Below are 16,421 nucleotides of genomic sequence, written 5' to 3'. Positions count from 1 at the left end.
TTGTTTGGCCCCCCCCCACCCTCCCTTTATTTTTTTTGTACCCCATCCCATTTATACCTGAAAACTTTAATAAAAATATAAGTTTAAAAAATGTGAAGTAAACAAAAAACAAGGACAAGCCGACAGGTAATGAGGACCCTACTTGGGAGATTTTACAATCCAGTGGGAATAAGGGGCAATGTTGAAACAAAAAGTAAAGTGGCTGCTTGTTGTGGGACGGGATGGAGTATGGTCCTGCCTCACCGCTGATCACATTTTGGATTAGGGGTGTGGATATTTGTGTGGAGTTTGTTTCAGCTGCACAACAGGTCTCAATGGGGTTGGAGAGGGTGTGGTAGTTGCTAGAGGTATTCTAGGAAGGCTTCCTTAAAAAGGTGAATTTTCAAGGGAGGTTCTTAAACGTCTGAAAGCTGGGGGAAGAGTCTGATGGTGCGTGGTAGGGAATTAAAGAGAGGGCAGCAGGGGAGAAAAGTCTTGTAGGCAGAAGTCAGGAGAAGGTAATAAAGGAGGAAGAAAGGCGGATGTCTTGGCCAGAACATAAGGGGCGTTTAGGGATTTGGGAATGAGGGCTGAGATGTATGGGGGGCAGCGTTGTAAGTCAGAACTAGGGTTATAAATTTGATTCTAAAAGATATGGGAAGCCAGAGGAGGGATTTGCATAGTGGCACAGCAGTGAAGCGGTGAGGTAGATGAGCGAGATTAATCTTGAGAGAAGTCAGTCCACTGTGTTTTTAACAAGATTGTTCATAATTTTAATTCCAGCAGCCTCACCTCTGAAATAGTTTACCTGACAAGCACTCAAATCTACAATCCTTTGTGTGTATGTAACTTGATTCAGTCATTGACATTGCTTGTCTATCTCCAGACGCACTTTATACATGTACATGTACATGTACATCTGCCATGCCACACTTCCACACAAGTGGAAGTTGAAAGTATATATAATAAGGTCCATTAGTCCACCTTCGTACAGGTTAAAAAGTCTTATAGCCATTAGTTTTTATATCTATATTTCCCAAAAAGAAGATCTTGAAGGATTTTACATATCCCATGAAATACTCTAATTCAATGCAGGCTGCAATCCCAGTTAACGCCTCACTCTGGAGTTACAATGAAATAACAGTCTTCCAAACATTTAAATATTTCAATTCTTTTCTAAGCACAGGCCTGGACACCTAAAATCAAAGTGTATACGTCATACCTGCTTCATAGCAGTAACACGATGCAGGATTTTTCAAGTGTATGATTCTAATAAAAGTTAGTAAACAAACTGTATTAAAAAAAATATATATATATATTTCAAAACATAAAGACATAAAGACAAACCATTAGTTCATTAAGGGGCCAATTTGCTGTTAAATATAAATCAGTATGTTTGCTCAGTGCTGGACAACCTTACCCAGCATTTTCCTTTTCTTCTTTTGGGGTCATATGCTTCCGCAAGGGAGTTGTAAGGACTTTCTGCCCACATATTGGAGTTGAAGTAAAGGGGGGGTTTTCAAAATTGAATTGCTCTTGAACATTTCCGGAACAAGTGTTGAAAAACTAAAAAACAATAACGGCACAATTAAATGAAGGTCTTTTGTTTGTACAATTATATTTTATACTTTCTATCTTTGTATAAATGTAAAAAAAATCTATAGGAAAACCTTGAAGCATAGCCTAGCTAACCAGTTTGTAACCAGGCCTTTTAAATGCATTACATCCCTAAGGCTCAAAGTGTAATTCTGTAGCAAACATATTTCAAATTTACAATATTTTATCTGAATTTACACTGATTGAATTTCTGAAAATTGCAGTGTATTTATACACACCTGATACATTTATGCATGTTTTAATTTAAAATAGACTTCTAGCAAAGTACAAAAATGATCTGACCATTAAAGAAATTCAGCTCGACTGCACAGTCACATTAGGACTGAAATCACTACTGTCAATATACCAGATACATCTGCTCTAGTTGCACTATTACAGAAACTTTGTTTGTAACTTACAGTCGCATTGTGTATATTGCGACAGTGGCATAAAGAAAAAGCAGATTGCAGTGCACTTCTTGAACACTGTCATCTTTCTGGAGCAGTGCAATTAATTGGCTACCACCAAACTAAACTTAAAACATCACCAGCAGAAAAGAGATTACTTGTAAAAATGAGAACTCTGGCAATCTATGCTTCAAGTGCAGGGGCCGGGTAATTTTAGGAAGGGGTTCTTTTAGTATTAATACTTTCCAACTTTAACACGAAGCCTTGTATATGTTTTGAGTTCAGAACCATTTGTTTGCTGTATTGCTCATGTCCCAAAGTTGGCTATCCTGCTGGAAAAAGTGACTAATTTCTTTAACGTTCTGTTATAGGTGGCAATTGTTTCCCCCTTCCCCGTTTCATTGCACATACCGACTGGCAAAACCATATAAAGAATTATTTTTGTGTCATCTTATTTTAAAATAGTTTGCAACTAGATACTGTATACAGTGCACCTTTATTGTGAGTAATTGAAATGCAATAAAGGATCATACCTGTGAAGGGGAAAATGGAAGAGCTTTTACTGGAGTACTCTTAAGTGCAACATTTTTGGCATCACCATATACTTCATTCAGTTCAATAATAGGCGACTGTCCAGCTCGTATTTTTTTCTTCCTCAGAATAGTAGGCGGAGTGCTAAACTTAGACAAATTGGGAGATGTGGAGGATACTCTATTGCTCTCACCACTAGCAGAAGAGTTTCCTTCAACTAGTCCCAAGCTGCAGTTTAGCCGGCAATCCATGGAACCATCTTGTTGAATCTGAATCAGTTTTATTGGTGTACATGCATATTTGGCAGGGGAAGCAGCAATGGAAACCTCAAAGCTAGCAACATTGCTCCATGCTGCAGGGTCCTGTTGGACAGACAAGAAGGAAGACGTTTGTAGAACTGAATTTCAATTCTAACTTGACTATCGCAGAACTGATTCTTACTTACATTTGTAGTTTGAAAAACATTGTAGGCTACTACTGACCACTAGTAATATTGCTGCGTATATTTCTAGATCACCACTTCAACTTAAAGAAGTTCTCTGCAACTTGTGGCCTCTGGGTCAAACCCACCCTCGAAGGACCTTTGAGTGGCTCTTGGACTCCCTGCCCCTGCTAGTTTCATTTCAGTTGCTTAGGCAGCTAAAATACATTTTTTACACTGTGACTTATTGTATTAAGGTAAAGATTTTAAATTGTATTTCTTTCAAAAAAAAAAAAAAAAAAAACAATTAAGGATTTTCAAATCTTTTAGATACATAGAAAATTACATTACAGCACTCCTCTGCCCCTTTAACTTGTATTTTTTTCTAATTGGCTGAACAGCACTGCCTTAAAAAATAATAATAATGATGCACCCCAAATAATTCTGGGTTGTTTTCTTCCATTAGTCACGATTGTTGGAAGCCGCTCAGTCCAAAGGTTGCACTGCAATCTTAAGGACACACACATTTTACTTTATTTAAATATACTGACCCCAATAATCTAGAGCAGTGGTTTTCAACCTTTTTCTGGTTAAGGAACCCTAGAATGTGATTGTGAAATTATGCGGAACCTCCCCCCACTCCCGTCTCTTGCGCCCTCCCCACTTTTCCCTCGCCAAACGCCCCACCGACAGCCCCTAACATGTCCGGATTAGTGTAAATTTGGTTTCTTTACTGTTTTTTGGCAATTATTTCTGGGAGGAGGTTGTCAATATTTTTTCTACTTACAGATTCAATAAGATCTAATGTTTCTGCAAACTCTGGGATCGTCTGTAGAGAGGACAATACGGCATTCGCTTCCACAGCCAAAATCTTGTTGGGTGAGTTTTGCTGTCCAGAGGTGCTCTGCGTCTCATCCATACTGTAAAATTCACTTGTTTGTTCATCCAGGCTATTTAGGGTATTAGACATGCTGTCATCCATAAGAAAACTTCCAGACCAGCTAGAAATACTTCCAGTCTGCTAACAGAAAGGAATAAGTGAAATGATTGTTACATACTTGTTCAAATATACTGTTCGAGGGTTGGTTAGGATGCCTAGCAACCCAAAATGAAAAGCTGATTTTTATGTAGGATTTTACTATTACTACTTTAAACTGCTTGACATATTTGAACACTTATTTTACCTTTTTAGTTGGAAAAAAGAATGTACGGAACAAAAGCGGATTGTGTAGAATGTCTGTAGAATCTGAAGCAAACTGTGCACCCAGAATTAATGAATTGATCTCTAAAGTCCTCTATAATAAATACAAGTTAAAAAGAATAACACAGCTTGCAAGATTCACGAACGTTTAAAAAAAAAATGATTACGAGAAAACAATTCGGCATAATGAGGCAAGATAGCATCAAGTGACCATGGATCTACTGTAAACCGTTCAATGTATGAACCATACGTACATCAGCAAAGCAGTAGCTATAATTCTGGTTGATTATTATTACCATTGTGTATTTGTGAAGCACCAACATATTCTGCAGCGCAGTACCATGGGGTTCACAGTTATACATATTACAAAAACATGAACAGTTACATACAGGTGAAGACAAACATGCACATATACAAAGAGGTAATGAGGGCCCTGCTCATGAGGGAAAGTGGGAATGAGGGACAATGTTGAAACAAGGTATGGTGGCTGCTTATTATAGGATAAGGTGTGTCTCAGGTTATAATATGGCTCAGTTTGACAGCTGAAGCCATTAAGGTTTGGGGGGGCAGCAGAAATGTTACATAGGGTGGAGATTGGTCCAGCCACACAGCTAGTCCCAATTGTGTTGGAGAGGGAGGGGAGTAGAATGTTAGAGGTATGGCGAGTAGGGTTCTTTGAAAAGGTGAGTTTTCAGGGAGATTTTAAATATCTGAAAGCTGGGGGTGAGTGATGGCATATGGAAGGGAATTCCAGAGAGACGGTGCAGCACGGGAGAAGTCTTCCAGATGGGAGCGAGAGGAGGTAATAAGGTGGGAGGAAAGGCGGATGTTGTGGGCAGAACGTAGGGAGTGTGTACGTATGTATTTGTGAATAAGGGCTGAGATGTAGGGGGGGGGGGGGCAGTGCTGTTGAAACCTTTGTAAGTCATTACTAAGGAAGCCAGTGTAGGGATATGCATAGTAGAGCAGCAGTGAGTGAGGTAGATGAGTCGGCAGCAGAATTTCGGATTAGAGTTGAAAGAGGTGGACAAGAGGGAATGGCAATTAAGAAAAGGTGTCGCAATAAAGTCGGGATATGAGTGAATTAGGATTTTAGTTGCATCATGAGTGAGAAGAGAGCATATGCCCAGGACATAATTGAAAACGAAAGGTAACTCTCAATGTATTACTTCCTGATAAAACATTTTATAAATAAATAAAATATGTTGGCGATATTTCGTAGGTGGAGAAGGCAGGACTTTGGGAGGAACTGAATGTAAGGGATGAAGGAGAGATTAGTCAAAGATGACACCTAGATAGCTTGAGGTGTTGAGAAAATTGAGGTGTTATTGACAGGAGAGTGTTGGTGTAGCGGTGGCAGTGGAAGGGGGAAAGAATATTAATTTTGTTTTGGACATATTTAACTTTAGGTACTGGGGAGACATCCAGGTGATTGCAGAGAGAGACAGTTGGAGATACGGGACAGGAGAGAAGGAAAGGTCAGGGGAGGAGAGATAGATTTGGGTCTCATCAGCCTAAAGATAATACTGAAAGCCAAAAGATTGTATTAGTTCACCAAGAGAAGAGGTGTAGAGTGAGAAGAGCAGAGGGCCAAGGACAGAGGCTTGGAGACCCCAACCCAAATAGGGAGTGAAGGAAGAGACACCAGAGAAGGAAACACTGAAGGTGCGGTAGGATAGGTAGGATGTGAGCATGGAGAAGGCTGCGTCACGGAGGCCAATGGAGTGGAAAATATTTTGAAGGGGGTGATCGACAGTGTTGAAGGCAGTAGAGAGATCCAGGAGAATTAGTATGGAGAAATTACCCTTAGATTTAGCTGTGAGTAGGCCACTCAGTGGAGTGTAGAGGAAAGAAACCAGATTGTAAAGAGTCAAGTAGGGAGTTGTAAAAGAGAAAGTGAGTCAGGCAGTTGTATACAAGTCGCCCCAAGTAGCTTGGAGACAAAGGGGAGAAGAGATAGGGCAGTTAGATGGGGAGGATGAGTCAAGTGAGGGTTTCTTGAGAATGGGCGTGAAGAGTGAATGTTTGAAAGAAGATGGGAATGTGTCAGAGACAAGAGAGAGGTTAAAAACAGTGAGTTGGGGTGGGGCTTAGTGTGCCAGAGAAGGTGCGGAGGAGATGTGAGGTAATAGGATAAAGGGGGCAGGATGTAGGGCGAGATGAAGAGCATGGAGACCTCATGCATGGTCACAGGGGAAAATGAGCAGAGGGTGGATTTAGGTGTGCAAGGGGAAATATGTTGTGTGTGGAGCATTACATGGAGACATCATGTCTGATAGACTTAATTTTGTCTGTGAAGTAGGTGACGAGTTCTAGGGTTGTGATGTTGGAGGGGGATGTAGGTGTAGTTGGGCGGAGAAGGGAGTTCAAGGTGGCAAATAGGCGATGAGGGTTGAAGGTCAAACTTTGTATGAGTGAAGTGAAGTAGGTTTGCTTGGCAAAGGAGAGAGAAGTGTTGTAGGAGGAGAACATAAATGTATAGTCAGGAAGTCTGCTTTTGAGTGGTATTTCCTCCAGAAACATTCTGCAGTGCATGAAAACATTTGACGATAGCGAGTGAAAGGTGTGTGCCACAGTTGTGGCTCGGATTGTCAGGGGCAACGTGAGCAGTCTTGTCCAAGGCTGATGAGAGTGTGCTGTTTATAGAGAGGTTGCTAGGTTTGTACAGGAATGGGTAGAGATGGGAGAGGAGAGGTTGTAGAGATGTAGAAAATTGAAGGGGGTCTAAGGTATGTAGGCGTCTGTGTGTGTATAAGGTACAAAGGGTTGAGTAACATTAAAGGTTAGTAAATAATCATCAGAGATAGGAAAGGGCATGTTTAAAGGGTTACAAACAGAGGAGAAGCGGGAGTAAACCAGATCAAGGGAGTGTCCACTGCAGTGGTTAGGAGAGGTGGTTGACTGGGAGAGACCATAGGAGGTTAGAGATAAGATGGCAAGATGAGGTGGAGTGGGATTGTCAATGGGTATATTAGTCTGCCAGTATGACAGTAGGTGCGTCAGAGGAGAGAAAATGAGGGAGCCAGGCTGCAAAGTTATCAAAAGATTGGGATGTAGGTCCAGCGGGACAATAGATGACAGCGGCATGGAGAGAAATGGGGGAAGGGAGACGGATAGCGTGGACTTCAAAAGATGAAGAGAAATTGGGGTATGACATGAAATGTACAGGGTGGGGAAAGTAGTAGGGCAAGTACACCACCCTCTCTATTCACTGGTCTGGAGGTGTGGCTGAGGGAGAGACCACCGTAGGAGAGTGCAGCAGGGAAGGCGGTGGCTGAGGGGGTGAGACAAGTTTCTGTAATGCTTAAAAGGTTGAGAGATGACCAGTGGTGTACTCTAACATTTCAACTAACAGTTTGGGAAAGTTAATGGCATATTATTCAAATATGGGACAGAATGGGCCAATATTGCAGTGTCCCCTTGTTGGTTTTACACATACAGTAACATTTCAAAGAATTACAATACATTATAATAATAACAAAGTATTCAATAGTATTCAGGTACTCACCAATCAATGGAAACAAAAAACAGCGCACAACGCAAATAGTGAAGTATGTATTACATAAATGTATTGAATAAAAAATGTGTAAATTCTGCGTACATCAGATAAGAATATAATAGGCAGTGAGTGTGTTAACACACTAGTTACCACTCGATGACTGTTGGTGTGGAGGTAGTACACTTGTTCCTCTGACACCAACAGTCATCGAGTGGTAACTAGTGTGTTAACACACTCACTGCCTATTATATTCTTATCTGATGTACGCAGAATTTACACATTTTTTATTCAATACATTTATGTAATACATACTTCACTATTTGCGTTGTGCGCTGTTTTTTGTTTCCATTTCTTAGTGTGTTGGGGGGTGCGGAGAATTTTTTCTTGTAATTTTCTGTGGTACCGTAAAAACATGCAGTGAGGACTATGCCCATACTCTTAAAGGAGAAGTTCCAGATGGCGATTTATAGATGAAGCATAGGTATACAGTAACCAGGGGGATCCGGATGACAAAAAAAAGACAGCACACCGCAGGTATAATCCCCAAAAAAGTGTATTGTAGACAACGTTTCGGTCCTCGTAGAGGGAACTTCCTCAGGACAGTGCACTGCCCTGAGGAAGGTCCCTCTATGAGGACTGAAACTTTGGCTGCCATGTGTCTACAATACACATTTTTTTTGGATTATACCTGCGGTGTGCTGTCTTTTTTGTCATCAGGATCCCCCTAGTTAGTGTGTGTATGTGTGTATATGTATATGTGTGTGTGTGTGTATATATGTGTGTGCCTGCCTGTGTGTATGTCTGTGTGTATATTTATTTATTTGAAGCAGTGTGTTTCCAGAGCTGAACCCCATTAATTTCAACTCCGGGGACCCCCTACTTTTGGAGATACTTACCACGTTAGTAGATGCTGGTAGCGGATCCTGCTCAGCAAGCAGGGATTCAGGTTTGAAGCTCCCGCGCCACATGGTCACATAGGAAGTCACACCGATGACATCACAGCTTCCTATTGGACCGCAGGCCAGGAAAGATCTGAACAGCGGCCATTACGAGATCCCTATTTGCCGAAGAGAGCTGCAACGGGCACCTGATTCGCGGGCAAGTATCTCTGGAAGTAGGGGGTCCCCGCAGCTGAAATTAATGGGGTTCAACTCCGGAGACCCTTGCTTCAACTCAAAATATATATATATTTTTTAAAAATTACAAAAAATCTGTCCCCTTGGACTGCCTCTTTTAAAGCTACACTTTAAATTATTTATATAACTGTACATAATTTACTGTTTAATTGGAGATTCGGAAGGCATTTGGGGATCTGGCAGTGTCGCAGGGTCATCAAGTGTAGATATCGATGGCGCCGAATGTGCACTGTCCCTATGACAAGCCCCGGAAGCTTTTTTAATTAAATTCTTGATGTCAGTTTGTCTACTCGTCTCCTGCCTTTTATGTTTGAAAGTAGAGTGCAAAAGCATAACTTCTTGTGCAGAACAAGTCTGACTGCAGCAAATTAAATTATTGTATCACAAAGCTGACGCAGCATTAGCCCAAGTTATTCTCTGTTCTTCAAATAAAATCTTCTGATTTTTTTCACTGTCCTTAGGCTTTTCAGGATTCACAACAAACTTATTTCTGCATCACTAACATGTGACACTTTAACCCACTCTTCCGTCTCACTTTCTCAAAGTTTGTTGATTGGGTTTGTAGAATGAATATCTTTCACCATATCAAGAATTTGTGCTAATGTATTTTTCTTCATCAAAAGACAATTCTGCAAACATAACATTGGGTCACAATTTTCTCCAATTCCTCCTTAAGGTTTAACTTTCAACCGAATTCCAGGCACAAGCCACATTAAAAATGGCATCATTTATATTATAAAGAGATTGAAAGTTCTGGATAGTGCCTTCAAGTTTAACTTTCAGAAAATCTCTTCTGTAACAAAATGTCATATTCTGGATAGTGTCTGGACTAACACTGTTATTTCTGATGAATTCATATTCTGGATAACACCCTGGTCCATAGGTTGAATCATTGAGGTAATATTGGTAGGCAGGAAGATGGTAAAAATATTACCGGACACCAACTTAGATTCACGAAGGTGAGAACGACAATTGTCTAATAAAAGAATCGTTTTCCCATCTTCAGATTTGCCTATTGTTCACCTGACATCTAGTCTTCTAATGCCATGACGAAGTTTACAACATGAAAGCCATCCATCCGAAAATGCCCATGGTTCAGTCAATGCCATTTGCTAATAAAAATCTTTTGCCTTTTCAATGAGCATTGGGATCGAGATAGGGGCCCCCTCTGATCATTTCAACGAAAACGATTCATAAAAGACAGTCTAGCTGCTCTAATTTAGGCTTATGTAGTGTATTGCGTGGTTCAACAGCTTTGTCTCGGAAAGAGCAAAGAATTACAACAATTGTTCTTTGAGACTTGATATCACATCAGTGACGAACAAACATTATGCTCTTTCGTCAAAACATTCCGATTCTTGCCCTTTTCAAGACAGCTACAGAGGTCTACTTTCAGCGTTACGGTTAACAACTCTTTTACGCTTTTCTCCTTTACTTCTTGATAGTATATTGGATGCCATAGTGGTAGAACTGGGTTTCTTTGCAATAAACACAATGCGCTAAAAAAAAAACACAGATCACAATGGCGGCTGTCAAGCACAGTAGACGGATTACTGGCAGCACCACTATCGGCAGTAGTATTAACTGCAGTAGTGCCAAACATCCGACTGCACTCTCGAAGGTGCCGGATACCTTCGGCATGGATTCTGGTTACTACAATGAAGATTTGCATGGGGTATATCAGAAATTTCAAATACTAAAGCTTGCCGGTTGGTAAAATGCATGATAACAGATTTTACTTTATTTACAGCTTTCCAACATACATTGGTACTCCAGAAAGGACCACATCAAAATGTTAATCATGGTGGCTTGTCAAATTCTACTTGCATTATGGTCAAGAATTACAAATCGCTAGAATGGGGGCAAAATCAAATCTGGGGGAGAAACCTAAATTTGATCTAACAAAATCACAAATTAAACTGCAGTTTGATATGCACAGTTGATATTTGTGCTCTTCACCCCACCTGGGAATGCTATACTTGCCAAATGCATGCAAGCGTGCAGTGGTATCATTTATAAAAAAAGAAATACATTTAAAAAAATCACTGATCAGTGTGATCACGGACAAAATCAGTGTGGACCTATATAAGAGCACCTTACAGCCCATTTAAAAATTGACCAAAAAGTGCATTACAGCTTAGTGACTATGCTCCTATATCGCTCAGTACATCAGCTTACCCACCTGTCATTGTGTTATCACAACATTGTTCCTTCCCCTGCCATTTGAAGGTTGCTAGAAATACCTCAGAGCATTACCGTTTTGCTGCTTTGGTATGTGAAAAACATTACTTATTGATACAGAATAGTATTTATATGGCAAGAGTCGATACCAGTGGAAAGTGCAGAGGTTATTTCCAACTATTAATGTATTGATTTGAAACTTAGATTGTCTTTTCTTTTTGTCCTTAAAATGTATATAAAATACATAGAATTATTTTGTTGTACATGATTCAGGTCGAGACCCTGATCATCTACAATGAAAGATTACAGAATTACATATTTGAATGTTATTTCCGCTTAAGGCTGGGTATGGAACATATACATCACAATGCGCATTTTTACAAGTAATCACACTTGCTTCTACGTAACTTCCCTCTTTAAACTGGCACTTAGCAATAAACATTACACAATTACAGAAAGTATAGTTTTAGCAAACATACTTCCAAAATCAATTATGTCTGCCATGTGATGCAACAAACATTATAGGAAGCAGGCTGGCACCATCACCTCATATATACATACAAACTATTAAGTAGTATCTGCAGAACTTAATTGGCAGCACCCATCAAGCAATGAAATTAATTCAAAGCCATAATTGATAAAAGTGCCAATGTACAAGATATGCAAAATAGACCTGTTGGAGTTAAAACGGTGTCTAAATACCAATTGTAATCCTTAATACGTTATTTTGAAAAAAGGTATGCTCAAGTACTATATCTTAATAACCATGTTGATTAAATGCCTAATCCCTAATGAGTCGTTTAAAGATACATATAGGTTAAATGCATAATTTGTTTTGACACAGTTCAGTATCAAACCCGTTGCATTTAAAATACCTAAATAGTGTGCATCTGATATTTGAGCACAATTGATTATAGTATGAATAAATTACAACCTAGAATATCCTTTAAAAGCAGCCAGACAGAACCCCCCCCCCCCGCCCCCAGATAGACGAACAGTAGCCAGAAATATATACAGAATTTTTGAATCCCACTAATTCCATTGTGTAACTGAAAGCCCCCAATGAAGTCTATCATATCTTTTTGGGGGGTTTATCCCCAGAATTCGAACCGTGAGTTCTCCAGAGCTAACTGCCCTATATTTTTAGCTCCGGCCACCCCTCAGTTCCCAAGATACCAGTAAAGCTGTCGCTATTTTTATCTGCCTTTATAGAAATCACGATTGTCAAAACTAATGCGTTCCACAGGCAAATAGGAAGCTGCAACATCTAGAGGACGATGTTTCGTCTTCCTATTGGACAGCCAGTTATATGTCCATGAGGGAACATCGATAACTAACCCGGTACGTATCTTGGGAACCAGGGCTTCCAGAGCTGAAAAGTATGACCATGTGTTTGCGATGTCATCACTGCAATGACACGGACCCTTTTCCATTCAGATCTCCCTACGTAAACTAACAAAAACCTTTTGACGTTCACTGGACGTCACACAAGCCCTTGTGAAGTCCATCGAACGTCGAAAGTGTACTTGAGATTATCCGATTTCTCATTTACCTCATACAATAAAAGGACAGCAAATATTTTTCATGAAAAATAGTGGTAGTAGTTTGATTTATCCAAGCATAGCTGCTTAACTGTACTTTTACATTGCAACGGTTGTGGGGACTGCCTAAACAAGTTTTGTAGGTATATCCAATCTTGTCTTTGTTGTAATGCCAAGAAGCTTCAATGTTGTCTAGGATTTATAAACCTATTCATTTCTAAATCTATACTCAGTCAGTTCAGCCTATTACTCATTAGCACATCCACACTTCAAAAAAAGAAGAGACAAAAATATGAAAATGCTCTCCAAACAAAGTATAAAATCTAGGCAACAAACAGAATGTTGAAGCAGAATAGTCAGACTTCAGTCATAAGTAACTTAACTCCTCTAATACTATTGAGAAATATTACCAACGTTCTCACTGTCATATGGGAAGTGTAAGTTGCAGAACAGGTACATTCATCAATCTGGATAAGTGACTGATTGACTTCAAAGTTCCTTGCATGAATCTTTGATCCTACGGTATACATTATTACCCATTAGAGGTGCACTTGTAAATGGGCTCACATTTACACAACTTAAGTGTGTACAAAGAGTGCAACATAAACAGCACCGTAAAAAAATTGATCAGTAAGTGGCAATGCTTTCAATATTGAATATTCATCGGCAGACCAAATGTGAATTCCAGATACTGTTTTAAATTATAAAAATAAAGATTGTATAAAAGCATCAAGAAAGCAGAACTGAAACAGCAAGGAAAAAAGCAACATGCAAAAGAGGAGGGAAAGTAATCTAGAAAAAGGGTCACACAGCATCCTTACAGATGACACCCGCTTTCTTCTGACTTCATTCTCAGCTGACATAAGTAGTAACTCAAGTTCCTTTATTCGCTTTTCCTTATCAGGATCATCCTCATCAACAAAGGGCTGCTGAGAGAGGCATGTAAAAGAACAGAGGAGGGTGAAAAACAACAACATCATGAAGACAGACAGGAGAGGTTACACACAGTGCAAGTTTAGGATAGTAGAGCATAGTGAAAAGGATATAGGTCATTGAGGCCCAGTCCGCACTACTATACAAACCAAAAAGTGTTTAAGACGGTTATAAAATGTCTCCATTTGAAGAGCATTAAACAGGCCTGTGCACTGATTTATTTTTATTTTTTATAGCGACTAGAACGTTCTAGGCAAGGATATTTGATCCCTGCTCTATAACAGGTTCGGGTATCTGGTACATCAAGAGTTGAGAACAGTACAGTACTATACTTACAAGCAGCTATTATATAACTGTTGGAAACTGTTTAGCTTTGCTAAATTGTAACATTGTACCGTAGAATAGTGAAGACAGGGCCTAAATGACTGCATGCATTACAGTTTTACGTGACCTTTAACCATATGTTCTTATATATTGCTAACTTATACTTTGGCAAAATATTCCATTAAACAGGAATTTAAGGTAAACAAATAATTGTAACCATTCGCGCACAAACCAGAAAAGTTTTATTAATTACAATTGTTATTATTCTAATCTCTGAAAAGCAATGGTCTTTATAGCAACACTGGCTCAGTTCTATTCGGTCTGTCTGTTTTTTTAGCCATTTGCCACAGTGAACTTTACCTGAATAAAAGCAAAAGAATTCTGAACATTCTCTATGCAGCCGTCTTCAGGGGACATATAATGGTATCCTGGAATCTGAAAGCAAAGCATAAACACTCAAACACCACTAGCATTCTCTCAATTAAATTTAACAATTGTGTAAGTGAATGTGTAAACACACAGACACTTGCGCGCACATGCAGGGCCCACTTTTTTTTTTTAATGTATATATATATATATATATATATATATATATATGGGAAGCACTGGCTCCCTGTAGCTGGACCACGTTCATTTCAGCTCCAGGGACCCACAGGTTCCTGAGGTCACGTGGGCCAATAGGAAACCACAATGGATTATGTGTCAGCTTCCTATCCTATTGGCCCCCTTGATGGAGGAAATTGAAACCTCCATTTTGTTTCCCCTGGAGTGGACAGTACTGACCCCAGAGCTTAAATGAACGCTCTAGAATCGAGGATTCTAACACTATATTTTCACTATGTTAAAGATAACAGCTGCGTTACTTAAGAACATTTGACATATTTACGGCAAACAATAGATCGCATGTGTGTATGTGTATTTATCCCCTTGGCAAAAAAATAAAGATGAAAAAAATGTAAAGGAACATTATAGGTCAGCCTTAAATGTGCCAAAAGCAAGGAAGTAATCAATCTAATTGTTAACTATTCATTTTGTTATTATACCATCTTTGCTTAGTGCTGAATATCTAAATTAAAATTTTCCTGTAAAACCTTGTGTGTTTAAAACGTATTAGAAAAGAGAAAATGTATCCAACTTAGCGTAATTTTTTCCCCCTGTAACCATAAGGCAGTGAGCACCGTAGGGTTAAGTCCATGCTTGGCTTGAGTAGGACAGAAAATTGAATTCTGCAGGTAGTACCATAAAAGGCCTCTCCTACTACCTGAATGTAATCTCTGGTTTCTCCCATAACTGAAAAAAACAACTGATATATAATAAACATGGCGGGTAACTTCGTGCCCACTGCCATATGGTTCCAGGAAAAGAAAATTATGTTAAATTAGATACATTTTCTCTTTTTGTCTTCCCCATGGCAGTGAGCACTGTAGGGACATACACAAGCAAAACAATAAGGGAGGGCAATAATAAATGACACTAGTATCAGTTTAAACTAATTTATTTTGTTACTACAGAGTGAAGAACTTTGCGACCAAAGTTTGCGTCAGCTGAGGGCTATAGTATTTCATAAATGTGTTAAAATAACCATACGGCTGCCTGGCAGATTTGTGCAGGAGATGTCTGTGCCTTAAACGCCCACAGACCTTTTTGAATTAGCCTTCAAACTTAAAAGTGGATTTTCTCCTTTTTGTACATATGCTTTCCTTATGTATGAAACGATCCATCGAGATATTGTTGCCTTGGACACTGCTTACCCAATCCTGGGTCCTTGTGGGAGCATACAAAACCTATCCGACTTTGATACCTTGCACCTGGTTGATATAGTCTTCAAACACCTAACCACATCGAGATGTAATACTTCCTCTTATTTCCCAGTTTTGGGCAAAATGAGGGCATTTCATTTTCTAGGTTAATGTGAAATTGAGATACCAAAAAATGGTAAACTGGCCGCATGACTGCCTTAACTTGGTGAATGATTAGGAACAATTATTTGCAAGATAAAACTTTTAACTCTCCCACTCTCCTTGCTGATGTTATGGCTATGAGTAACGCAATCTTCATGTCAATAGTTTCAAAGATATTTTTATGTACAGATTAAAAAGATGCACTGTCACGGCATCCAGAACCAGAGATAGGTCCCATGACAGAACTTTACTCCTGGTTTGTGGTCTTAATCTTTTGACTGCTTAGAAGAAATGACTTAGGAGACACTCTGCTAGATTTCTAGTAGTGCTGATAAATGCAGATACTTGCACTTTTAATGAACACAGACTGAGGCCTCTGTCAAATGCTTCTTGCAGAAACTGTACCAATGTCACGGAGGTTGGCGAGAAGCAATTGTATTTGTTTTTACACCAGTCCCTGAAACAAAGTCAAATTCTGTAGTAGACAGTTGATGTTGACTTTTTCCTTGTGGAGTGTCTATTGCCATGTTTATTAGATGGGCAAAGTAAGGCCTCTTTGGCCAATATGGCAATCAGTATGACCTCTGCTTGGTCAATTTTTATTTTCCTCAATATTATTGCAACAAGAATGATTGAAGGAAAGAAATATGCCAGTTTAAACTGCCATTTGAAGCGGAGGTTATCTGTCTGCATCACCTCGTGCAGTAACAGTCCACCTTCTTGTTGTGATATGTGGCCACCAGGTCTACTTTGGGTTGACCCCAAAGCTTC

At 39.5% G+C, this 16,421-nt stretch overlaps 1 protein-coding gene across 8 annotated transcripts in view; it reads right to left on the bottom strand.

Moving 5' to 3' along the window:
- The window catches only part of MYBL1 (MYB proto-oncogene like 1), a 98,965-nt gene that overhangs the window by 36,560 nt on the left and 45,984 nt on the right, over positions 1 to 16,421 (bottom strand). For 2 of the 8 annotated variants that reach the window (XM_075583953.1, XM_075583975.1), the window contains exons 7-11: positions 14,110 to 14,184; positions 13,314 to 13,421; positions 3,722 to 3,955; positions 2,516 to 2,875; positions 1,400 to 1,545 (exon numbers count right to left, since the gene is read on the bottom strand). In XM_075583953.1, coding sequence (XP_075440068.1) covers positions 1,400 to 1,545; positions 2,516 to 2,875; positions 3,722 to 3,955; positions 13,314 to 13,421; positions 14,110 to 14,184 — 923 coding nt within the window. The remainder of the gene's footprint in view (positions 1 to 1,399; positions 1,546 to 2,515; positions 2,876 to 3,721; positions 3,956 to 13,313; positions 13,422 to 14,109; positions 14,185 to 16,421) is intronic. The other 6 variants (XM_075583962.1, XM_075583983.1, XM_075583969.1 and 3 more) reach the window with 5 other exon arrangements.

The sequence above is a fragment of the Ascaphus truei genome, chromosome 2, assembly GCF_040206685.1.
Source record: "Ascaphus truei isolate aAscTru1 chromosome 2, aAscTru1.hap1, whole genome shotgun sequence".
Taxonomy (NCBI): domain Eukaryota; kingdom Metazoa; phylum Chordata; class Amphibia; order Anura; family Ascaphidae; genus Ascaphus; species Ascaphus truei.
Note: the sequence above shows the minus strand (reverse complement) of the source record. Positions and strands in the feature narration are given on the sequence as shown.